Source organism: Apodemus sylvaticus, chromosome 1 (assembly GCF_947179515.1).
Source record: "Apodemus sylvaticus chromosome 1, mApoSyl1.1, whole genome shotgun sequence".
NCBI classification, from domain to species: Eukaryota; Metazoa; Chordata; class Mammalia; order Rodentia; family Muridae; genus Apodemus; species Apodemus sylvaticus.
In genome coordinates this window covers 95,119,268-95,144,073 of record NC_067472.1, presented here as the reverse complement: position 1 = coordinate 95,144,073, position 24,806 = coordinate 95,119,268, and the positions used below count along the sequence as shown (strand labels likewise).

Sequence of the window (24,806 nt, the reverse complement as noted above, 5' to 3'; positions counted from 1 at the left end):
TCTATATAAAGTCTAGCTCCAAAGGGGTCCACAACCTCCCAGAACCAAATGTTCAGCCACACAAGCCTGTGAGAGATGTTCCACATTAAAACTGTGACACTGACCAACTTAAATGAGACCATTTGAAGCAAAGACAGCCCACAGGGTGATACATGTATTTCTGTGTCCATTTTACTTTTACTAAGTAAAGATTATGATGTATCCCTTTAGTTTTGCACAAAACAGTGTTTTTATAGAAACAAAAGAACAAAGAAGTTTCTAAATGCTTTATTTGTTTGGGGCACAAATATTTTTTTCTCCTCTCAGGTTCTTCTTGCTGGAAAAAAATGAGAGCTGGTAATATATTTGTTAAAGGCTCACAAAGTGTATCTGTTGGTACATAGAGGTAATAATACACTTTCAAATACATTAATAATAAATTAAGGTTGTAGTAGTTGCTATAGTAAAGAAAATGAATGGATTAGTCTCAGCAACAAAAAATTAGTCTGGAAGGAGATAAGCTGGGGATATTGAAGCTGGAAAAAATATTAGCTTCAGCCCATACTCCACTACACATGAGTGTGTGCTGTGGAATATCAGTTATGGAATGCCATGCCTTACATAGCTTCTCATAGCTTTAATCCAAAAATCTGAAAACTAAACTTTTACCAAGCCTGAAACTGTGTGTCAGCATGATACCTCCAGGGGGAAAATGCCACACTGTGAAACTTTTTCTCATGTGCGAAGTTATTTTTAAAATTTCATCTGAAATTACTGCCAGGCTAAGTGTCTAAGGTATGCATGGAACATACGTAAACTTCATATTTAGACTGAGTCCCTCTAATATATCATTATGTATGTGCAAGTATTCCAGACTTCAAACATAATCTGAATTTTGTAATACTGTTGGGACCAAGTTTTTCAGGTAAAGCGTTCTCAGCTTATAGAAGATTATCTGACATTTGTGTGTGTGTGTGTTCTTTTCTTTTTTTTTATCTTTTAACATAGTTGTTTTCTCAGCAATGGGTCCTGTAATTCAATTGAAAATGGAAATGCATAGTTTTGTTTGTTTCTTTGTGTGTATGTGGGGTGGGTGGATTCTGGGGAGGCCTTGTGTGTACATGCCAGGCACGGGCTTTACCAGAGCCAGCTCCAGGCCACTCCTGTTTTTAGGTTTCTTATAAAAGTGTACTTGTCTCTAGAAAACATAAGCAGCAGTAAAGAGAAAAGAAAGTGTGTCTATGTTCTAAAAAGTGATGCAGAACAATTAACTGAGAGGCTTCCCGGCCCCAGCCTGTAGTTACAGTCTCTACCAACAAGGCCGCTGTCGGTGCCCCCAGCTCCCACATCAAGCTCTGTTTATTCTGGCTTCCCAGAGATTAGGTCTCAAGTCACCAGGCTTTCTGTGACCTTCTGTTGTTTTCCTTTCCTTATTTTACCTGTGCCTGGTTCCAAAGAACATGGCCAGGTGGTGTGTTTCCGTGTAGGAAGATTTTGAACTATGGGCCTGGTCATGTCTCGGGGACTCTGGATTTTATTTGGGGTCAGGCAGCCTGGATGCCTATCTCTGAGTGTGAGCTTGGGTGCAGTTTTAGGGCCTGGTGTTTTGAAAGCTCCCTCTACTCTCTGGTCTGTTGTGAGCCACAGACAGACTAGGGAGGCTGTGGGAAGGTTAGAGGTCAGAGAGTAGAGTCCAGAGAAGACTGCAGTAAGGAGAGGGCTCCTTCTGGTGAACTCTGCAGTCTTTTTCTGCAGGAACCAGCAGTGGCTTGCTTCTGTGGTTCCAGGGCATGAAATTTGCCTCTGGTGTACCTTCTCCATTTGCTTGCATCTAAACTTCTGCTTCTAAGCATCGCACCGTAGTTTTGGGTAGATTCTTGGCCTCTTCTGCATTTTTAACGGTTTTCTTTGATTCTTCGTTAGCATTGACGTCATCAGTCTTCTCTTCCTTTACAACCTTGGTTTCGATCATTTCCTTCTGTTGATTCTTGTTTGTGAAAGGGAAGGCCTTCACATACCTGTAGGAGTACACATATATCAGGCATACATCAGGTGGCACACATCACTACAAATAGGACTTTGTCTGCCATAGGACAGATTGGCACAGTCCCCTGAGACCCCTTATTTCAAAGTGATGCTAATATAGATGTACTCAAATATATCACTCCCACATGTTAGTAGATTTATTCATATTGGACAGTACCCATAGGCTAGACTTTGGTTGTCCTTACGACTCCTTAAAACCCTAACTGAAATGCAGCCTAAGATCTTCCCTAAATGGTGACCTCTCTGTTTTCATTTCTTGAGTTTGACGCCCACTGACCAATATCTACTGTCTAGATGACATAACACGTGTAAAGGTCAGGTGGCAGTGGTGCCTAAAAGGGGTGCCATCTCCATTTGCCAATAACAACCATGGAAGAACATGAGCTAACTACACAGCAACTGTGACAAGACCAGAGCCGTGCCTGCAACCTCACCTTTTCACATAGCAGACAGCCAGCACAGCTGCAGCACCGAAGAAGAGCAGGGCCAGCACCAGCAGGGCTGTGGGGACACCTGGAGGGAAGGAAGACAGGGTTCACTGGCCTTTCTCTTGCATGCCTGTGTCTGTGCATGCAATGATTTATTTTTTACATGGGATATAGATAAGAAATAGTACAGAAGACCCTTCTTTGTGACTATTTTAATCATACACACACACAATTTTATGTTTTGCATTGTATGTGTGCGTGTGTGTAAGTGGGTGGGTGCAAGTTCTAAAGTGACACGGTTTAAACATGGATGTCAGAGGACAACTTGTGGGAATCAATTCTCTCCGTCCATCATCATGTGGGTTCTGGGGATTGAACTTATGTTGTTGGGCTTTGCCACAAATGCTTTCACCCACCCAGCCACCTCACCAGTCCTCTATTTGCAATGTGGGGTGCGGGGGTGGGGAGGGTGGGTCTTTATATCTCCTTTATCATTACAATGTGAAGAGTGGAGTGAATTGTTTCTTAGAGTCCTGAGACCAATCTCACAGGTCCATGTGAGAAACTGGCATTTGGGTAAAGTCATATACCGTAAGGGTATGTATTTTTGTATCTATAGTAAATGTTAATAACTTATTTTGTGAAAATGAGAGTTTTCAGCAGGGAAGCCCTTTCATGCTCATGATGTGTCTCCTGACCCTTGAAACTCTTTGCATAAAAGCTAGCTGTGTGAGTCTATGGAAGCTGAGCTTTCATTAAACTTGTATCTGTGCCTGGTGGGTGCTGAGTGCTCTGTCTGGGGATGAGCATTGTCTACATGATGTGCATTGTCTGTTGCTGTTCGTGCCCATGCAGACCCAGAAGACATTCACCTCCAAACCCAGCTGCTTCATTCTTAAATGCTGCTCCACTTTCAACAGATGCTTCTGTTTCTGTATCTATGGTGATAGGCTCTGTATAAACTTCCGTGATACAAATCATTTTTGTCTTCCGTGCCATGGAGGTCAAAGGTGGAGCCCGGGTGGTGGCAGAAGCAGGTGTTGTGGAGTCTGGGGATGAAGCCAAGTAGGCGTTGCTGCTGACAGAAAACTCGGTTGCGGGTGTTTGAATGTCAGGCATGGGGTCGAATGTGGTAATGATTTCTGGAATGCAGGAGTTAACCCAGGTGTCTGTCCGAAGAAAGACAAGGAAAGGGAGAAGTAAGCTTGACAGCAGGGCCTCACCAGGCCTCTCACTGAAGTTGGAACTCAGGTCTCACCAAGATTCAAATCTAATCTCAATTCCCTTCCTTAGTGTCCTGCAGCCTCCTGAATGTCAACGGAGCTTTCTGTGAGCCCACCCTGCCAACACCATGAGACTAGAAGACTCAAAAGTTCAGGCTTCCTCTCCACAGCCTCGCTATCCCAGCAGCCCCTCAGCTCTTGCTACACTTTCCTTAATCACCCCAGCTTTCTCTGTGATGCCTTCCCACCCTTACAGCCCCTATCTGATCTTAGCCGATTCCCCCCAGCTGTCAGGTTTATAGGGCCTTGCCAGACTTCTCTAGACTGGGTCTCTGTTGCACATTCTTGTCCCTGCCTGATCTTGTCATCTTGATCTCATCATTTTGTCCCCCTCTGGACTGACAAGGAACTGCCTGGCAGCAGGAAACTAGTCTGATTTGATGATCATGATCCTTCCTCTGTACCTGGTATATAGTATATGCTCAGTGAACATTTGATAAAGAAGAAATGGAGAAAGATAAAGAAAAAATGAAAGAGAGGAAGGAGTAACTAGGGGTGTACATAAGATACCACTTTAGGATCAGATCTAAAATAAAATCTCTCTGTGCTCAGGGAGGAAGCAGGGGAGGGAGGTACGTAGTGTTTTCCAATCTGTGGGAGAGAGTTGCTAGGAAACACATCTGTTGTCTTTTTTACTCTGGGTCAGCCATGATACCAGGTGTTAGCATTTGTTACGGCTTCATTTACACAGGAAGATGCTGAAGTTCATAGACATCAAGTTCTCATGCTCAACCACAGTTAGGAAATGAGAGACCTGCATAGTATCTTACAATACAAATTTACATCTATTTTAAAGCCCTGATTATTTATAGCAGTAGATGCCACCAGCCTGAATTGTAACTATGAAAGAAATAGTTTTATTAAGTTGATTTGCCTTTGAAAGTTAAATGAGTCACCAGTTAAGAGTCTACGGAATACTGCCAATGAAATGATTGACCACACTTGCATCAAGTCAGTATTTTAGTCTATTCATGGTACTTTGAAAACAGCCTTGTTCAAATAAACATCATCATTGACCTTTGTTGCCTTGAACCTTTAGTCCTGTTTCCCATTCTTTCTTTCTTTCATGTTTGCTACGTTTTCCCTCAGAGAATCAACATTTTAAAGCAAGGGAAGAAAACACAGAGAGCTCAATAGACAATAGATTCTAAAACACAGGCACAAAAAGTACATACAGCTCCTGCTTCTGGCATGACTTAAGGTGGAGGGTGGAAGGCTGATAGCGCTTATTCAACAAATACTTACGGAGTACCATCTTTATGCCAGGCCTGTGCTCTAGATGCCAGAGACATAGTCCCTGTTCTTAGGAGGTTTCTGAACCATTGGAAGAACAGAGATGATAAAAGATAAATAAGCCACGGATTTCAGAAAATTATAAAGAGTGAAATGGAACTTATACAGGGTGTTGGTTAAACTGGTAAGGGTGGGGATGAAGTCTGAGTCCTTGGCTAGGACGACAAGGGGAAGTCTCCTGGGGAGACAGTACTTAACCTGAGACCCAACCATCAAAAGTGGCCAGTCTCTAGAGATCTAGGGCAGACACTGGAAGAAAACAAAAAAGTGCAAGAGTAGGAACTCAACTGTGCTGAGCCTATTGGATGAACAAGAAAGGCAGTGTGGCTGAAACAGAGCAGGCTCGTCTGTGGGGAGAGAACAGGATATCCTGGTCAGCAGGATATGCGTGATCCAAGAACGGAGAAGTGGGCGAGTGTCCCCAGGTCAGGAAAATGAGCAGGAGCAGAGTGTGGCTCTGGAGAACAGTGTGACTGGCAGGAGAAAGCCACAAGCAGGAGGCAAGGCTGTAAAGGCAGACCCGGCCAGGGTGCCAAGACAGCAAGTTACCATGTTAAAGGGCTAGGAATCTACTCTGTAGGAGAGGACATATTTTTTACTGGGGTCCACAACCCTTTTAACCATACTCACGAATTTTTATATGCATTTTTCTTTTATATGCAAAAGATATCACATGCTACATACTGCATTATGCGGGAAGTCACCCAAGGCTGTGGGGCAAACAGGAGAGTAACAGTTACCAGTGGAGGAGGGGTGGGGAGGGGCCAGATAGAGGAAGGGAGGACATCCAGAAACAGAGAAGGACAGTTCTTGAAAACAGCACACAGAAATAAGAGAATCTAGAAATGTCTGGTTCCTAAAGCAGAATGATTAGGAAGAGCACAAAAGTCCACCACTAAAAAGCAGGCTGAATCAATGACAATATAGCCAGCCCCTTGAGCACGTTAAAAACATAGCCCTTAAGAACTAGAAAAGTCTGTGGGTTGATTTAGACTAGTTTCAGGGCTACAAGTGGAAACGCTATGCACAGAGTAGTGCACGGTATTCCAGCTTCTTTTCTGTGAGAAAAGTAGACAGTATCCCATATGCCTTTCTTTATGTGCAAAACAGAGGCACAGACAAGAAATGCATAAAGATGGGAGGATTAGGAGTCGGACCTCCCTGATTATTTTGAATAGCAGCCTGTTGATGCTGTATGTATTTGAGAAAACTGAAACAATAAAAGTTAAGCCCTACAACAAACCACAAATGGAAGCAAATAAACCTCTTCTACTCTTCTCAAATGAGATTGTAATCACAGTGGAGGCGGGGGTGGGGGGGTGGTGGGGGGGGTGGGGGTGGGGGGAAGGGGGATGGGGGGGAAGGGGGGTTGATCGCCTGTCCTTGAGGAATTCTCTTCTGGGTGGGGGAGGGGTGAAGCAATCCTCAGTTTTGCTCAATAGATTTGTTTCCCAAAGATACCAACTTTGCTATTTTGAAACTTCTGTAGCACAGAAAGATGTTTTATTTACTAAGATTCTGGGTGTAGGAGAAGATAGATTTTTTTAAAAAGTCAGAAAAGGCAAATTATTAAATTTGACTTGGGGCGGGCAGTGGTGATACACGCCTTTACTCCCAGCACTCTGGGAGGCAGAGGCAGGCGGATTTCTGAATTCGAGGCCAGCCTGGTCTACAGAGTGAGTTCCAGAACAGCCAGGGCTACACAGAGAAACCCTGTCTTGAAAAAAAAAAAAAAACAAAGAAGCAAACAAAAAGAAAATTTAAGTTGGAAACATCAATATAAATTCACAGTTCACACACATACATGCACATGTTCTCCCTCTCTCCCTCTCTCTCTCCCTCTCTCTCTCTCCTTGCTGAGATTAGTAATGTCAATAATTTGCTTGCAGATCTTGTTTTTTGGTTAGCATTTTGCACCCAAAAGAACCAGAGGCCCATAAGGAAATGAGCTGTTATGTCTCCACCAGGAACCAAGAGGGTACAAAGTGAACCCGGGCCTGTCTCATTGCTAGGAAGCAGCAGTCACCTAAGACTCTCACATGCCACATTTGAAACATGCTCAGGACTAAAAAGAATAATAAGTATAAAATGTATTACGATGTGCTTGACACATTGAATAAATGTCACATGTCTGTGGTAGCGTAAGGTGGAGGAAATGTGTGAATACATGTATGCATGCTTGCGTGTGTCTGTGTGTATGTGTGTGTGTGTATGAGAGAGAGAGAGAGAGAGAGAGAGAGAGAGAGAGAGAGAGAGAGAAGCTAGCTAATAAATACAGAAGTAAATACAGAAAGGAGGACTAATTTAGAAAAATCATTACTCTGCAGTCTCCTATATAATAACCATTTCCAGCAAGGACCACAATAGTAGTTTGGGGTGAGGATATTTGCATGGTACTAAAATATCGTATGTAAGGTTACCTACTAACTACAAATGAGAAAACATATCTTTCTCACTTCATTTTCAATCTGTTGTCACCATCTTGATCAAATAATCAAAGTAAAACAGTCAGTGATAGGAACTGTTGACATTTGGTGCTGTTTGTTAGGCTGTGTTCCCTACTACGCAATACTGCCTACAGCGTGCCTCACACATCGACCGGAAGTTGAAGAAGTCTCTTGATCTTTCAGGGTGTAGGAAGTAACATGGGCTGAGAGCACACCATAAACAAAAGCAGGAGGAAGCAGATGAGTCTGAGGCCCCTTCCTCTCTTCTGTTTAGTCAGAGAGGTGGGCACCATAGCACTGTGCCCTAGCAGGTAGGGAAGTGAAGCAGGACCAGCTCACAGGAATGGGGTGACAAGAGACGCAGGCACACAGATACCAGCTCTTTAGCTAAGACAGGCTGGAGGGACAAGAAGGATGGAGACATGTCATCAGGGTGCAAGTCTTGACTCTGCCGCTAACTCCTCATACCCAAAACACACACTCTGAATTGTCGGTGAGGGGAGGAAGCAGGATGGGAGTCTCTAAGATCGCTTATGTCAGAGCTCTCTGCTTCAGGGAGGTCCCCAGAACCTGGCTGGAATTCCTGGATCCAATTTTGCTGATGTTGGTGGGCGAACATTATCTCTTAGATCTTATAAATTAGTATCTCTCTTGTGTATATGTGACCATTCACTAGCTAACCTTCAGGAAGTCAGACATATGAGTATATGTGATAAAGAATTAGTCAAGCAGTCTTCTTACCACACAGAGAACATCTCACTGGGTTAAAGAGAAATGGCGTAGAAAAGCTATTGGGTTAAGGCAACCAAGGCCTATGGGCAAGACCATCAAGATGTCTGCAAATCAGTCTTGCTCTCACGGTATCAACATCTTCCTTCAAAAGAGGGAGATTAGTCCTTATTCTCAAAATGTCAGGTGCAGCATGTGAGTTACATGGGATAGTGGAAAGGATGTGGTGTCAGAGGGAGACCCCCAAGCCTGGCTCAAGTGTATCCTCCAATGTTTGTGTGTTAGAATCCAATGCGGCATTGGCCAAGAGGTGGTAGGACCTTTAAGGGGTGGAGCCTAGCAGAAGGTCATGAAGGGTATTGAAGGAATCCATGAGTTCTCCTGGGACCTTGTTGGTGCTGGAATGCATTATACTGCTGCCTCCCTCTCTGGCTCCTAATCTCAGCACACGTACCTCTTCTCTTACACATTCCTCCCTCTGTGATGACATGAAATCAAAGTCCCCAAAGTCAAGTTGCTGTTATGCCATGACCTTGATTCTCCAGAGGTGCGAGCTACTCTTCCTTTCTTTATATATAGCTCAGCTGCAGGTATTTCTTCACAGTAATGGGGGGATGTCCAGCACAGATACATAAGACAAGTGGATTAAAGTTCCCACGGCTACATGTCCTTGTTTGTAGATAGGATGATAAGGCTTCCTTGGGGGAAGTTCAAAGTTCTGCAAGATAGCTAACTTCTCAACTGCTTTGTCCAGGGGATGCATCCATACAGTATAGACATCTGTTTATTTCCTACTTCCTGTTTATCTTATAGGAAACCCGGGCAGTGGAAGTAGTCCCCAAACCTCTGGAAGCCCTGTTCTTACGTTACCAGTCAGTCCTAGTTTCCCTAATATTTTCCTCTGAGGGGCACATTGCTCCCACAGCCTGGTCTGGTAATATGTAGATAACGCACGACTGCTTCTGCTGCTGCTCAGGGTTGCTCATCCCAGACAGGTCCCAGATCTTGAGACACCCAGAAAATGTGCCACACGAAGTGGCTCGGGGTCTGACTCACCAGATGAGTTGTAGCAATAGGCTTTGAACTTTTGGCTGGGGGAAGCTTTCCAAGTCAGGACACCTTTGCCATTCTTCCCACACTTGGGGTTTGGGGAAATCCGAGGGATGACAGAGATCTGTTCTCCAACCCATCCGTAGCTGTGGGAGGATACGCATTGGTTGAATGGACAGAGCTTGGGAGGCACCACGTCTGCTGCTCAGGAACACTGACATTCCTGACGCTTTCTTACCTGCAAGTCTCAAAGCTAGATTGCAGTGCTGATTCCACCTGGTCCCTGCTGGCCAGAGTCAGTCCCAGCATCTTACAGGCCTCCTTGGCTTCTGTGAAATTCATCTGTGGGTTTACGTTTCTGCCCACAAGGGCGACGCCCATGATTCTGCATGTAGAAATGGAAAAGTCTGGAAAGAAATCATAAAGTCCTCAGTTTGCTTCTGATCTTGTTTCCAGCTCTCAGGCTCCCCTTCCTCTCAGAGAATCATCGTCCGGACCCTGGTCTGCGAGGCTTGTGTAACTTAGTTCTCATACAAGCCAAGAATATCACACAAGGACTGCCAGCCGGGTTCGTGCTTGTATTGCCTGATCTGCCTGATCGAGGCTGTGAATCTCCAACTCCTGAGACCACTGGGCACTCTGCTCTAAGGAATCTGCCAATCACACTAGGGCTTTAGCTATCAATCGGTCTGGCATGATGGGGGTCTAGGTGATTTAGATGCTACAAACTCTTTTTTAAGTCTATGTAAGGAAGCCTCTGAGAGTTTAAAGAAAGAACTAAGAGCTCTGGTTAACAGCATAATCACTAGCAATTCTCCAAAGTAACATGTCCCTGCTTTGAAAGAGGCTGTCCAAGTGCTTGCTAGAAGAGAATGTGAGTTCTCTGTTTCAGGTCCTTTCTGGCCATTGGAGGACAGGCTTACTCAGAAATTCCTGGAGGAGCCAGCAGGAAATCTTGCAAGGCAGGGAAACTAAATAAAGGAAGTTGAGTTTCAGAGTCAGGGCGGGCTTGGCCATCACCTGCTCTCTGTAACTCTGAGACCTTGTGTTTGTTACTTTATCTTTTTGAGCCCATTTCCTTATTTGTAATACAGAGAGTAATGATCTACTAGACAGAGGGTAGTGGGAACTATATGAGTGAGTTCTAACGGGACTTAACATCTGCCATATACTAGGTACTAATAAATAGTAGTGTCATTTGGGCTTCAAAGCATTCTGATATTTTCTGCCAAAGATTGATTATTCTTGAGAAGGCTGAGGCAATGGAGACTTGTCAGAATATTTTCTTCAAAATCTAGTGGATTTGAGAGTTCTTTTGACACACTTCTCTGCAACTTATGGGCCTATACAAAATTATCGTATTGTATTATATCCCTTATATTACCTTATTCCCATCGGACTTTATCTATGAAAATCCATAAAAAGGCATTTTAGCTGTGTTAATAGAGGCTATGCAAGACTCTGGCAGGGATGCCCAGCCTTTGGCCTATGACCACACGAATGCTAAGGATATGCTCAGTTTGAAGTGCTTGCCTAGCACGCACAAAGCCTGCAGTTCATACTTTGTCACAGCATGAAACTGAACATGACACATCTGTAACCCTACATCTACTATGTGAAGGTAGAAAGGATCAGGAATACAAGATCATTTTCAGCTACATAGTGAATTTGTGGTTAGCCTGGGCTACAAGAGATTCCCTCCCCCCCAAAAAAGCAGAACCAAAACAAAACAAAAAACCCTTCCAAAATAACTGGCCTAATTGTAGCGTTGTGTGTGGGTGTGTGGGTATTGTGTGTATGGCCTGATAGCATTTCTAAGAGGACCAGGTTTATTTTAAAGTGACAGTTATGGCATTTGGCGGTGGTAAGTGACATAAATATCTACTCTAATCTCTCATAAAAGTCAAATCCAGCAATATATAAATCAACCCTGGACATCGGATTCTGATATGCCTCCTGTTTCAGGGCATCTTCAGTAGAAGAATGGCTTCTCTTTAATAAACCTGTTACTTTGCTGGCCCAGGACAGTAACAAGTGGTTTGTGGCTTCAGCGTTTCTCCTACTATGCCAGTGAGGTTTCCAAGGATGCAGCTCACAAACACAGGAACAACCAGAATCCCTCCCTCCACAGCTGCTGATGGTAAATATTTAAACCTGAGTTTTCAGTCAATTCCCTGCAAATTACATTTACTGCAGATTAAAACAATGCATCCCACTAGTGGCAGGATATCCTTTCAATTAAAACAATTACACTAACAGAGTAGTATAAAGTGGGCAGTATTTAATAAAAGTTACCCATTTTTCCTCGGACTGGATGACTGACTTCAATGTTCATAACCTTGGCTTGCTCCTTGAATGAAATCTTTTTTTAAAAAAATGGCTTCTCATTTTAAACTATTATCATTAAAAACTTTCTATAACCTGAAATAGAACTCTAAATGATGAAAATGTGAGTATGAGTCATTTGGAGAGTCTGAAATGCAGTCAAACCTCTCTGGGTAAGCAACGAGTCCCATTCAATCTGTCTTTCCCATTCCCAACAGCCCATGGTCAAGAGCAGGGAGAGCCTAGGACACTGCCCAAGACCTTGTGTATCCTCAGTTTAGAAACCTGGTAAGACACTTACCTTGCACTTGGACATCACCTTGGACTGGGTGCCTAGTGGTCCACATAGAGGTGAGGAGTAGCACCAGGCTAATGGGCTTGAGCATTGTGCAGGTCCCTCCGGAGCACTGTGGCTGGCCAGCAACAGATGCTCAATCGCCAAGCTGGATGGAGAGTTCTGGAAATAGGTTGAGGATTTCCCTGCTTTCAAGCTTCTCTGATTTGTCAAAATCCCTGGAGGAAATGAGTGACATCCCTTGAACGCCCAGGCTGTACTATGTGGATGGCTTTCTGGAACATCTAGCTAATGCTGACTCAGAAAGCACACAAGTGAGGAAAGCAGATAGCACTGTGTCAGCTGCTGAAGATTTCCCCAGTTCCCATATTCCCCTGTGGGCTCAGTTCCCACACTCTCCAGTGTGATGCTTTGTTGAGCCCATTCATTCACATACTCCCATGACTGTCTCTGCCTCTAAGAGACTGAAGATGGATTATTTCTTTCCTTCCTACAATCAGTGCCCACCACTTCCCAGATGCATTGCCTTGCAGTGTGTAAGGAAATAACAGTGAGGCTTAGGATAGTGAGTGCTCATTAAAACACACTCCTTCCTTTGGAACATTTTCATACACTGGACAGATCAACATTGCTAGGAGATTCATTTTTCAGAGACACAAGACTCATAGAGTTGAAACAGTGGCTTAACAATTAGGAGCATAAGCTGCCCTTCCAGAGGATCTGAGTTTGAACCCCAGAACCCACACTGGGAAGCTCATAACCACCTGGAATTCCAACCCCAGAGCATTTATACCATCTTCTAATTTCTGCAGCCACCCACACTCTTGGCACATACCCACTCACAAACATTCATACATAGTAATAAATCGTTTTTAAAATTCACAGTTATAAAACATAAGTAACAAACCACTTATTTTTTAAAATGAGACACTTTGCACCTTACAAAAGGAGTTTTGATTTGCATAACAGTGATCTCTACAGGGATTATTGTGTCATGGTTACTTTTAGCTGGATGCTGGTGGAATTCAACCCAGACTCCAACGTCTTCATTTGATACATATGAGAGACGGCCACACTGTGTTAAATCAGAATGCACTCTGTATCTCCAAAGGGGGTTTTCAGTGGTTCTTCTTCAACAGTCACAGTTGAAGCTTTGGAGTAATGCTTGGAGCAAAGGGTTGTGAGTTTTCTTCAAAAGTATGGAGTGGGAGTGTGTGTGTGTGTGTGTGTGTGTGTGTCTGTGTCTGTGTGTGTGTCCACATGTGGCTATTTTGGGAGGCCAAAAGAGGGTGTCAGACCCTAAAGAGTTGGAGTTAAGCATAGTTATGAGCTGCCCAACATGGGTACTTGGAACTGAACTCAGGTCCTCTGTAAGAACAGAACTTAGTTTTGTCCAGACTAAGTGTAGCCTGTTTAATTCAACACATGAATCACGTGGATAACTAGCTCTACTTAACTGTACTGGTACAAACTTAGATATATGTACAGAAAATACCAATAGTGAAACTCTATTCTTCACAAACACTAAGAGCTTTTAGGTAAGCAAGGAAAAAACCCCTGAATATCTCCAATGTAAACTTGTTACTTGTTTGCACACATGCCCTGGGAACCACATAAGAACATGTGACTCTAGCACTGTAGTTACAGAAAAAGAAGGAAGGAAGCATGTCCTTTAAAAAACATCTTTAATGTTTAGCATCATGATAGAAAGAATAAATCAAGCCGGGCGGTAGTGGCGCATGCCTGTAATCCCAGCACTCTGGGAGTCAGAGGCAGGTGGATTTCTGAGTTCGAGGCCAGCCTGGTCTACAGAGTGAGTTCCAGGACAGCCAGGGCTACACAGAGAAACCCTGTCTCTAAAAAACCAAATCCAAAAACAAAAAAAAAAAGAAAGAGAAAGAAAGAAAGAAAGAAAGAAAGAAAGAAAGAAAGAAAGAAAGAAAGAAAGAAAGAAAGAAAGAAAGAAAGAAAGAAAGAAAGAGAAAAAAGGAAGGAAGGAAGGAAGGAAGGAAGGAAGGAAAGAAGGAAGGAAGGAAGGAAGGAAGAATAAATCATCACAACAAGAAGGGAAAGAGGACAGCAGGAAGGGAAAAATTAACTGTAAAATCAAAGCACGTGAGAAAGAACTTAGGAGCGATGGAACCTCGTTGGCTTTTATAAACCAGAGGACAGACAGGGCTTCCTGGGTAAAGGGGGGGGGGGGGCTGAATGATTGCACTGGGGCTAAGCAGTGAGTTTCCAAAGTAAGGAAACAATGTGTTCATGACCTGTGTGAGAGAAGCGTTTAGCCTCTGTTATAATATGACCAGGAATAAATATTGCTTTCAAGATAGTCTCTTATTATGTAGCCAAAGCTGGCCTGGACCTTTTTATTTAAAAAAATGACAATTTTATACATGTAAAAGTCTCCCTCCTATGCTCGTGTCTTTTCCCTTTAGCCCACTGAGATTAATTAAGATTGTTCACATGTGCATGGAAGTGGAGCTATTTGCTGTACCATGAACAACTTAGCAGTGGCTAATTTCTGAAGAAAACTAATGACTTCTCCTCTGGCAGCCATTAACTGACCATAGCTGCTCACGAGGAACCACCTGGCTGGGATGGAACATGATGGAGTCTTGGCCCACGTGACCATGACTGTTGAGCTTCATCACACCCAGAAGACAGGATCTCACAGCACTCTTTCCAACTACAGCTCTGGGGTGGGATGGGGATGGGGTGAGGAATGGTATAAACACTCTGCTTAGGTCTGAGCGCTCAGCGGCCACCTAGTCTCAGCCTCTGAGCAGCTAAGAGTCTGTGTTAACAACCACCTTCTTAAAAAGGAGCTTCTCTGATCAAGGCAGGTGTTTGGAAACGACGGTAATTCACGGCCTCTTCAAATATTACATATATATTATATATTACTATATTATACATATATATGAGTATATATATGAATATATCCAGCATCAGCTTCTGTGCCTCTCTATGCAATAAGCATTGCTGCAAAGATCTATTCCAGTTTCCTTTTCTGTTTCTGTGATAAAACTCTGAGAAAAGGCAGCTTGGTGAGGAAAAGGTTTATTTTATCATCTTACATTTTCAGGTCTTAAGCCATCCTTAAGGGGAATCAGGGCAGGAACTCAAGGGAGGGCCTGAAGCAGAAGCCATAAAGAAATGCTGCTTTATCATTATTGAGAATGTTCAGGATGAGGAAGGGCAGCCCGCCATGCCCTCCACTTCTAAATAACAGCTCATGCAATCATCAAAGAGAACCAGCAATTAGAGAAGTTTGTACAATTAGAATCTTGTAAAATTAAATGAAGGAAATCTCTAAGTTCCAAAGGACCCCAGCAGATACGGAAGCAGGCCAGTTTTTACTCCATGGTTAGTAAAAAATGGGAGTAAAAATTCATAGAACACCAGACTACAAATTACCATAGCTGGACCTGATGCCAAAGACCGAGCTTAACTTGTAAATCATGGATTTTGATTGGAATAAGATTTTTAGTCACATTTCAAATGCAACACATGGTATTACAGTTTGGGTGGAGTAGAAGTTTTAAAAAATGGCAATACAGAAATATAGTCCAGTCCAAAGTACTAGGCCAAAAATGATGTCCATATTTGAGTTTAAATTCTAACACTAATAATCCATGTGTCCTAGAGCATAATGTAAGAGCACTTAAATTCTCTGGGTCTCAATTTTCATTGCCTGCCAAATGATGGGGTTATAGAAATTTAAAAATAACAGTAGCTCTATGGTTCTAGATAAGGATTATTTCTAAGAGATATACAGGTAAACAAATGTATTACTCACTATAGTCTGACTGCTGTACCCAACAACCCGAAAACTCAATGGTTTGCTTGAAAAGTCTATGTGGTATCCTGATGTGGTGATGGTGGGAATAGTGGATGGGAATACTGAGGACTCCACAGCATGTTTTCTCAGAGAGAGAGAGGCTGCTTCCGCCTGTCTTCTAGTATCTCTAGAGTTCTCTTCCTGGATCTTCACAGTAACCAGCAACCAGAGTGCAGATAATGGTGCTGAAGAATGCTTTCAAGGCCAAGTCTGGGATATGCCACTCCTGTTTATAGTTGAGCAATCAGAACTTAATCACTTGTTCCCATCTAACCTGATTAAGGAGTTTTAATTCAGCTATATACTCCAAGAGGAAAATGAGTTGGCAAACATGGAATGGTCTGTACTTGAGTGTCCCTACCTGGTCACCCAACATTCAGCTCACTTTTTCTTCCTCTTGCAGAACACAATACATTTCTCAAAGGAGGCCACTCAAGGACTGCACAGAGTCCATGAGTTATGCTCCGTCTTAGTTTTCAATTTCTGTGATAAGCCACGATCAAGGTAACTTATAAAAGAAAACATTTGGTGGGAGCTTACAGTTTCAGATGGTGAGTCCATGACCATCATGGCAGAGAGCATGGTGCTCAAATAGTAGCTGAGGGTCTGTATCCTGATACATAGGCATGAGGCAGAGACAGCTAACTGGAATACCATGGGCCTTTGAAACCTCAAAGCTTGCCCCTATTAATACACCTCCCTCAATGGGGCCACGCCTTCTAATCCTTCCCAAAGAGTTCCACCAAACTGCTGACCAAGTATTCAAATAGATGAGCCTACGGAGGCCATTCTCATTCAAACCACTACATGCCCAGTACTTCAATCAAGTATAGCGGTAGCAATTTGTAGTCTGGAGACCTATGGGTTTAAAAGGTTGTATACCACTTTTGTATGTACTGGTGAGGCAGGATCTGGAAGATCTCAATGAAAGTTTCCACTCATCAAGGGGAAGGATAGAAGTCACAGCAATCAGCAGGCCAAAGTGGTCCAGTAATGCCAGAGCAATGGCATAATGAAGATCATTGCTGTGGATGGGATGCAGTTTGCATGTTACTCAAGGGTCCAGTGTGGTTAAATGCTGGGTGGAACCATGTTAGAAAGATGGGTTTAGTGGGGAGTTTTTCTTGTGCAGTTCCTTTGGGAGTTCTTGGAAGAGAGTTGTTATGTAAGGAGCCACCCTAGCCTGGTCACCCCCTTTCTCTCTGCTTCCAGTTTTGACCCATGACTGCCATCACCAACACCAGCTCCTGTCACTACCATTTGCCCTTCGCTAGGAGTTCCTTGTCAGAACCAAACTGACAAAGGCACCATGACCTTGAATCGGCAGCACTGTGAACCAAATGAACCTCTTCTTAAACTGAATGTGGTTATGCCTGTAATCCCATCACTCACAGGGTAAAGGCTAGAAGATCATGAGTTCAAGGTCAGTCTGGACTACAAAGTGAGAATGAATCTCAAAAAAAACAAACAAACAAACAAACAAGGTCTGGGGCACCAGTGAGGTATTTCCGTGGGTAAAGGTGCTTCTCACTGAATCTTAAGACTGGGTTCAATCCCCAGGACCTATAGGGCAGAAGGAGAGAACTGACTCCCATAAGAAAAGAACGGGATACTCTCTCTTAAGGCTAGGAGTAACACATAAAATGTAACACATCAGCAAGAGTTGTATCTCACAGAAGCTCCAGGATCTGGGAGATGGCCATTGTCAAATTGACCAAATCTAGACTCATCTAGGTCCTGGACTCTAAGAGATGAGCCCCTGGCATGCCCACAGTGTATTATCTGGATTAGGTTAACTGAGGTGAGAAGACCTGCCCACTGTGGATTGTGCCATTGCTTGGGATGATCCTGGACTGTACAAGAAGCAGAAAGTGGGCTGAGGGCATTTATCCCTCGGCCTCCTGACTACAGCTGCAGCAAGACCAGTTGCCTCTAGCTCCTGTTGCCAGGATTCCCCCACCACAAGCTGCACCATTGAATTGTGAGCCAAAATAAACCCTTCCCCATAAGGTCAGTTTTATCAGGGTATTTTAGCGAAAGGAAAAGTAACAGACATCTCTGGAGACACATTTTAGAAATGTTACATATTCTAGATTAGATTCTGATTGTGCTTTCTGGGAAAAATTCAAGTCTATGGTGCTCTGTGGATATAATTCAGCATTGGAGAAAGATCTGGGTTCAGCTTTTCATAACAAAGAGGCTTTTGACTTCTGCCAACGGTTTGGAAATGTGCATTTATTTTCAAACTTAGCTGTGTGACACTCTAGAGTTCAACACTGCCACACCTACCTGTGTGAGGCCTAACAGCATTGGGGACTGACAGCCGGTGGTGACATGTATGTCCAGTGTCTCCCTTGCCATACCCTCTTCCAGGGTTTGGAACCCTGGAAAGAAAAGCCCATATGACGTCACGGCTAGAACGTGAAGGTCCGTTTAGGAAGTGGTGTCAGCGGTGATGCAAACACACCCTTGGCAATAGAAGGCTGGCAGCCAGACTCTCAAGCTAAAGCAGAAATGTCGGTTTCAGGGACATCTCGAGTGGGAACTTCTATTCCATTTCACAGTTATGTCTGGAAACACAAGGCTGGCTTCCATGTCACTGGCCATGTGTGGCAGCAGTTGTGACTGCTCCAAGTTGTTCCTTGCTTTCCTGAAAGGGTAGACCAACAAGTGTGTTTTCAGCCATACCATTCCAAATATGGCTATGCTCTTTGGAGAGGTCCTTTTCCTCAATTGTCCTTGCAGCTGAGCAGCGTGGTTGCTGGTCTGTGCCTGAGGACGCCTGGAGGCTTCGGAGGCCAGTGGTGATGCTGAAACAGTTCACTCATGTTCTCCTCACGTCTGTCTCACCCAGAACAGGGCTGGGAAATTTGCAGCCAAGTGGACAGTGGGCTCACTCAGGCTGGATCTTCTTTTGCTGTGGGGAATGGGCTGAGACTGGACAGCTCCCCCTCAGAGTCCTGCCTAACAGCTGCTTTCTCTTCATTCCCTGTAAACCCTGACTTTGTCTCGGAGATGTAGTTAAATCTCCTTCTGCTGAATCTAATCCCATGGAAGCCTCCAGGGAAGCACTACCTACCCCTGCCTGCAAAATCCCTCGGCCTGGCTCTGAACCTCATTACCTTTAATGGCACATTCTTGGGCTTCTCTCTCTCTTTCTGCCATTTTCTAGCCACTGTAAAGACGTTTCTCCAAAAACAGTATTTTCAAATGAAGCCTAGTTGGGGGAGGGGGCCATGTCTCTCTGAAGGGACTGGTTGCATAGAGTCAGGCTTTTGAACTTGAAAATGGTGTTGCTATAGTCTGATTTCATTCTTGCTCTCTCCAAGAAAGATAAAAACAAGATGAGATCATGAATCACTCATGACAGCTTTCTCATGGGAACAGAAATTGTCATGAAGGTGATAGTACTGAGTCACCTCAAAAAGTCATGTGTTCTAGGCTGCTCTTCCTCCACCTTGACCGTTTACTTGTTCTTTTAACCAACATTAAATGACTCTCTCCCATGGGTTTGCCACATTAGGTATCTAGACAAGAAATGATAAGACACAGCTTTTGAGGGAAAACGTCCAGGGAGACATATATAAATAAGTTAGACAGTAGGTACAGTTCAATGATTAAAATTTAACACGTGCCAGACGCACTAAGTGGGATGCCGCCCATTACGCAGGGTCTGTGAGAGTGCAGAAGGAGGTCACAGAGGCACATATCAAGGGGTAGTGCTTACACTTGGTCCTCAAGAGCAGCGAGAAAGAGAACAAGGCAGCAAGGACGCTTCTGAGTTAGAGGACAATGGGAGACGCAATGCCCTTTGGGAACCATGGCTGGCTTCGGGCCAGCTGGGGGAGCGGGATCAGACCAGAAGGCACCCAGCTGGAGAAGGCACCCATAGGTGAAGGTCAGGAGTACAGTGCCTGGAGCCAGACAACTATAGTGTGAATGACTTACTTACTAGCTATATATGCTTGACTATTAGTTGAATCATTGTATGCATGCATATGCATATGCGTGTACTCGTGTGTGTGTGTGTGTGTGTGTGTGTGTGTGTGTGTGTACCCTTGTATCATTTATGCTTCTGCTCCCTTACTTGAACTCGGAGACAGTGATCTCTATTTCAGATGTTGCTTTTCTTGAGGAATAATGAATTCTTGCCTATATAACATGGTTTTTGGATCACAATACGTTCTACATGAGTGATAGCAACAAAAACAACAAAACAGAAAAGTAACCACAAGAGAAGCCCCATCTCTGTCTGAGAGAGCTGAACGAAGGAAACCGCGGGGCAGCATGGAGAGCCGCCATGCTGGAGGAGGGCACACTGCCTTCGGTTTGATGCTGAACAGGACCTTGGAAGGACACACTGGAGTTGGAAATACCGTGAACACTGTAGGCCTGAGGTGCAAGGCAGAGTGAGAGTCTGAAGTGGAAGGCACACCTTTTTTTACCCAAGAGGTGGGTTAACTGTGTAGGATCACTTTCAAATGGAGCAAGCAACCAGGGATCAGACTGTGCCAAACAGCGGCTCCAACCTGGCCTCTGAAGTGAAACAAAGACATGATTTCTCAGGGGATTCAAACATCCTCGGCGTGTGTGGAGGGCTCACTGTGTTGATGCCTGGTGACTACTGCTCCAAACCTAGTGAAAATCAATTGGTTGACATGACATAGGTGCCACTGAGCAGAGCGTACTTCCAGAGAGTGGGTGTCTTTGTGCACAAACGTGTTTATAGTCCATATGCATACAGATTCATTATATATTAATTCACATCTTCCTGTTTCCTTTCTAGCATGGGGCTACTTTTAGCCTGTGTATTTTTATGAGAAAGCTTTCCCACTCTCTGAAAAGAAATGGTAATTCTGAAAGGGAGAAAGAAGGCAAAAGAATGATTGTGATACACAAGGTGGGAAGTAGGACAATATCTATGTTGTGACTCCAAGTCTGAGCCGTATGGTCAGTACTGGCCGCTAAGTACAATTCTTACTGACCGTGAAACATAGGGAAGAAAAGGGGGAAAGCAGGCTTCTCACTTTCCCTGAATGAAGGGGCTTCGGTTCTCCCAATCCATCCGAGCCAGGGGCAGGACTCTTCACTTGGGCTAGAGTCCTTAATGAAGGTTGCTTCTTTGTCAACCAGACACTTTCCCAGAACATGATTTGCTCTTTTGTTGATCCCTCCAAAGCATCAGGTTATTGTGAGTAGCTTCCATGAATGACAGGAGAGAGCCACCTTGTTCCCTAATAGGATGGGTGACCACATGTGCAAACCGGGCCTGACACACTGTACTTAGGGGCAGGGTGTTGGGGCTGAATTCAGTAGAGCAGGCCATGGCCAAGGAGTCTGATGTCCTACTGCTCTGCTGGCAGCTCTTGTTGAAGTCCTGAGCTCCACCAGGAGTCCCGCTGGGCTGCAGAGCAGGTGGGTGTCCCAGGGGGCCCATCGGCCTGCTCTGTGCAGGAGTTATAGGAACTATAGAGCCCAAGCACGACACTCAAGACCAGCATCACTGCGGCCATCATCCAGATCACTTGCCAGTGTTGACACAATTTAGGGTACATGACTTGTAGGAAGTGGACCAGTTCTTCAAGTTTGCTGTCAACGAAATATAGATAGAGAGATTAGTATAGTGGGCACATAGCTAATGCACAGACCCATAGTTCCCCGCCTGGGGATACCTGCTGTCTAAAGCAGTGGTTCTTAAGTTCAACTACACAGAGCAACACATGGCAGAGATCATTCAAAATATCTTTTGACCGAGAATCCCACAGTTAACATCTAAGGATCCCTGGGTGGTTTTGGTGCCACTGGTTCATACTGTGGGAGGCTCATGCAGATGTTTGTCAATCTCTTTATCTCTTTATCCTTTGCTTCTACTCTTTCCAAACCCCGTTCTCTCCATTTGTCTGTCGCTCGCTTGCATCTCTCTCCTCAATTACCACATTCCCCTTGCTTATTTTCCAACTTTCTCCCAGCCCACCCTCTCTCTTTTCAGCTTAGTAAAAAGACATTGGTCAGAGGCCCATCCTAGAGCTTTTTGGAGATGTCCTGTACACTTTGAGCAAGCTATATTTTTCTCCTATATCTAAGCCCAATCCTATGATTTGCAAAGCAAGATTATTGAGGGTTACCAAACCAAAGAGGTGAGGGGAATGACTGGAGGCCTCCTGTAGACCCTGAGTCACAACACAGACACTGAAGTGCTCAGGCCAGATGCCTGGGAAGGTTAATGTTTGGACAGAAGTAGAAGCCTTGCTACAGAAGTAGAAGTAGATGGGTCAAAATATTCAGCAAATGCTCTCCCAAGAAATGGTCCAGGTCCTTGGAATGCTTGCCTTGGATGCCAGGGCCATAGGGGACAGCAGTTGGTCCCTTGTCCATGTGGGGACCCCATCAAGCCTTTCTAGTTGTAAAAGTTACTACATGAACTGGAAGTGGACCAATCTCAGCTGTACAAGCCATCACATGACAGCTTAGTATATTTGCTTCTGAGAAAAATCATTGGCTACTTATGCAGCTATTGGAAAGGGAGAGACTGGAATTACAAGCTTCCTTCCTTCCAGCCCTATTTATCTTTGGATCCCAGTGGGATACAGCTGGAATCCAAAATGGAGTCATTTTTCAAGCTCTATTTTTGTGGTCTGAAACAGACTGCTGCTGTGGTGAAACACCCGCTCTAAATCCATGCTTAAAGATTTATTTTTTTAATCATGTGTTGGGAAACGGAGTATGCACAGTGGAGTTCAGGTGCCTGTGGAGCCAGAGGCATCACATGCCCTGGAACTGGGTTTACAGGAGGTTGTAACTTCAGATTCTCTACAAGAGCAGGATGTGCTTGTTCTTAACTGCCAAGCTGTCTTTCCAGCCCCTAAATCCATCCTCAGTTTACAAAAGAGCAGGTCAAGATCTGGGTGCATGATCCTTAACTGGTCACCCAGTTTTTAGCCCATAAGAGAAACTGGAAATAAAATTAGGACAGAAATAGCATTCCTTTGGGTCAAGTTTTGATGGCTAAAGCATTATTGCCTGAGCATTATTGGAAAAGTAAAGGCACCTGCTTAACTTCTATTTTAACTCCATAGAACAAGTCTGAATCAGTGGTGAGAAAAAACAGACAAACCAGTTCTATGTTACGTATTGTGAATCTCATTCATATTACATAATAATTCCACAGACTGCATTACGAAGATGTTGAGTTGATAAGTTCCTCCAGAGATCAACATATATAACAGATTACTTTATTACATATAAGAGAGAAGAGACTTAAACACAGAGACTTATAGTTTGAGTTTGAAGCCTTTAAATAAGGGGCTAGTTGCTAGGCTTACTTAGTTCAGTGGTTTTTATTTCTATATATTTTTTATTGTTTTTATTTACATTGCAAATGATTTCCCCTTTTCTGGGTCCCCACTCCCCACAAGCCCCATAAGCCCTCTTCCGTCCCCCTGTTCTTCCATCCACCCCTTCCCACTTCCCTGTTCTGGAATTCCCCTATACTCTTGCACTGAGTCTTTCCAGAACCAGGGGCCACTCCTCCATTCTTTTTGGACATCATTTAATTTGTGGATTATGTCCTGGGTATTCAAAGTTTCTAGGCTAATATCCACTTATCAGTGAGTGCATACTATGATTGATCTTTTGAGACTGGGTTACTTCACTTAGTATGATGTTCTCCAGCTCCATCCATTTGTCTAAGAATTTCATGAATTCATTGTTTCTAATGGCTGAATAGTACTCCATTGTGTAAATATACCACATTCTTTTGTATCCATTCCTCCATTGAAGGACACTTAGGTTCTTTCCAGCTTCTGGCTACTACAAATAGGGCTGCTATGAACATAGTTGAGCATGTGTCCTTATTGCATGCTGAAGAATCCTCTGGATATATGCCCAGTAGTGGTATAACAGGGTCCTCAGGAAGTGACATGCCCAGTTTTCTGAGGAACCGCCAGACTGATTTCCAAAGTGGTTGCATCATCTTGCAATCCCACCAGCAGTGGAGGAGTGTTCCTCTTTCTCCACATCTTCACCAACACCTGCTGTCTCCTGAGTTTTTGACCTTAGCCATTCTGACTGGTGTGAGGTGAAATCTCAGGGTTGTTTTGATTTGCATTTCCCTAATGATTAATGATGTTGAACATTTCTTAAGGTGTTTCTCAGCTCTCCGAAGTTCTTCATGTGAAAATTCTTTGTTTAGCTCCGTACCCCACTTTTTAATGGGGTTATTTGGTTCTCTGGGTTCTACTTTCTTGAGTTCTTTGTATATATTAGATATTAGCCCTCTGTCGGATTTAGGGTTGGTGAAGATCCTTTCCTAGTCTGTTGGTTGACATTTTGTCCTTTTGACGGTGTCCTTTGCCTTACAGAAACTTTGTAGTTTTATGAGGTCCCATTTGTCAATTCTTGATCTTAGAGCGTAAGCTATATTTTTAAAAATTATTTAATTTGTGCGTATGAATGTTTTGCTTGCACAAATGTATGTGCATTATATTCATGCCTAGTTCCCATGAATGTCAGAAGAAGGCATCAAAAACCCTGTACATGGAGTTAGGACAGTTATAAGCCATGATGTGTATGCTGGGAACTAAGTATGGGTCCTCTGGAAGAGCAATAATTACTCTAAACCACTAGGCCATCTTTCCAGCCCCAATATTTCTTAAAATGTATAAAATAGAACATAAAAACTGTATGTGTGTTTGAGTGTGTGTGTGAGTATGTGAGTGTGTGTGTGTGTATATACACCTATGGATGCACACGAATGTCAGAAGAGGGCACAGGACGTTTCCCTCTATGCTCCCCTCTCTTTGAGGAAGGGGCTCCCCTTGAACCTGGAGTTCATGTTTACTCAGGTAGCTAGCAGCCAGCAAGCTGCAGTGATCCTCTTGTCTCTGCCACTGTTGGAGTTGGAGTTAGAAGGTATGCACAGGATGCCTGGCTTGCTATGTGAGTGCTTGGGTCCTACTTCCAGTCCTCGTGATTGTATAACAAGAGTTCTTAATAACTGAGACATTTTCCCAGCCCATATGGAATTTTTGGTAACTTCCGCTTGCTAGTGAAGTGCCAATATCTCTCAGAGGTCATATGTTCAAGTGA

The 24,806-nt window shown here is 43.8% G+C and overlaps 2 protein-coding genes across 5 annotated transcripts in view; both read right to left on the bottom strand.

Moving 5' to 3' along the window:
• Nucleotides 1–660: 660 nt before the first annotated feature.
• Nucleotides 661–18,098, bottom strand: Lyve1 (lymphatic vessel endothelial hyaluronan receptor 1). The gene is made up of 7 exons (XM_052201319.1): nt 18,009–18,098; nt 11,882–12,093; nt 9,494–9,662; nt 9,262–9,401; nt 3,326–3,622; nt 2,460–2,538; nt 661–1,997 (listed from the first exon to the last, which is right to left on the bottom strand). The coding sequence occupies exons 2-7, from the start codon at nt 11,964–11,966 to the stop codon at nt 1,811–1,813; spliced, it is 957 nt and encodes a 318-aa protein (XP_052057279.1). The 5' UTR covers nt 11,967–12,093; nt 18,009–18,098; the 3' UTR covers nt 661–1,810.
• Irag1 (inositol 1,4,5-triphosphate receptor associated 1) overlaps nt 17,935–24,806 on the bottom strand; it is a 133,774-nt gene continuing 126,902 nt past the window's right edge. For all 4 annotated transcript variants that reach the window (XM_052201216.1, XM_052201208.1, XM_052201206.1 and 1 more), the window contains one exon: nt 17,935–21,308. In XM_052201216.1, coding sequence (XP_052057176.1) covers nt 21,065–21,308 — 244 coding nt within the window. In that variant the 3' untranslated portion in view covers nt 17,935–21,064. The remainder of the gene's footprint in view (nt 21,309–24,806) is intronic.

Excerpts from the sequence above, each read along its gene's own strand:
- Lyve1 (XM_052201319.1), bottom strand. The coding sequence starts at position 11,966 with ATGCTCAAGCCCATTAGCCTGGTGCTACTCCTCACCTCTATGTGGACC. Across the intron at positions 3,623-9,261 it reads CTATTGCTACAACTCATCTG|ACACCTGGGTTAACTCCTGC; the intron begins GTGAGTCAGACC and ends TTCTTCGGACAG. Across the intron at positions 2,539-3,325 it reads TGAAGCAGCTGGGTTTGGAG|GTGTCCCCACAGCCCTGCTG; the intron begins GTGAATGTCTTC and ends CCTTCCCTCCAG.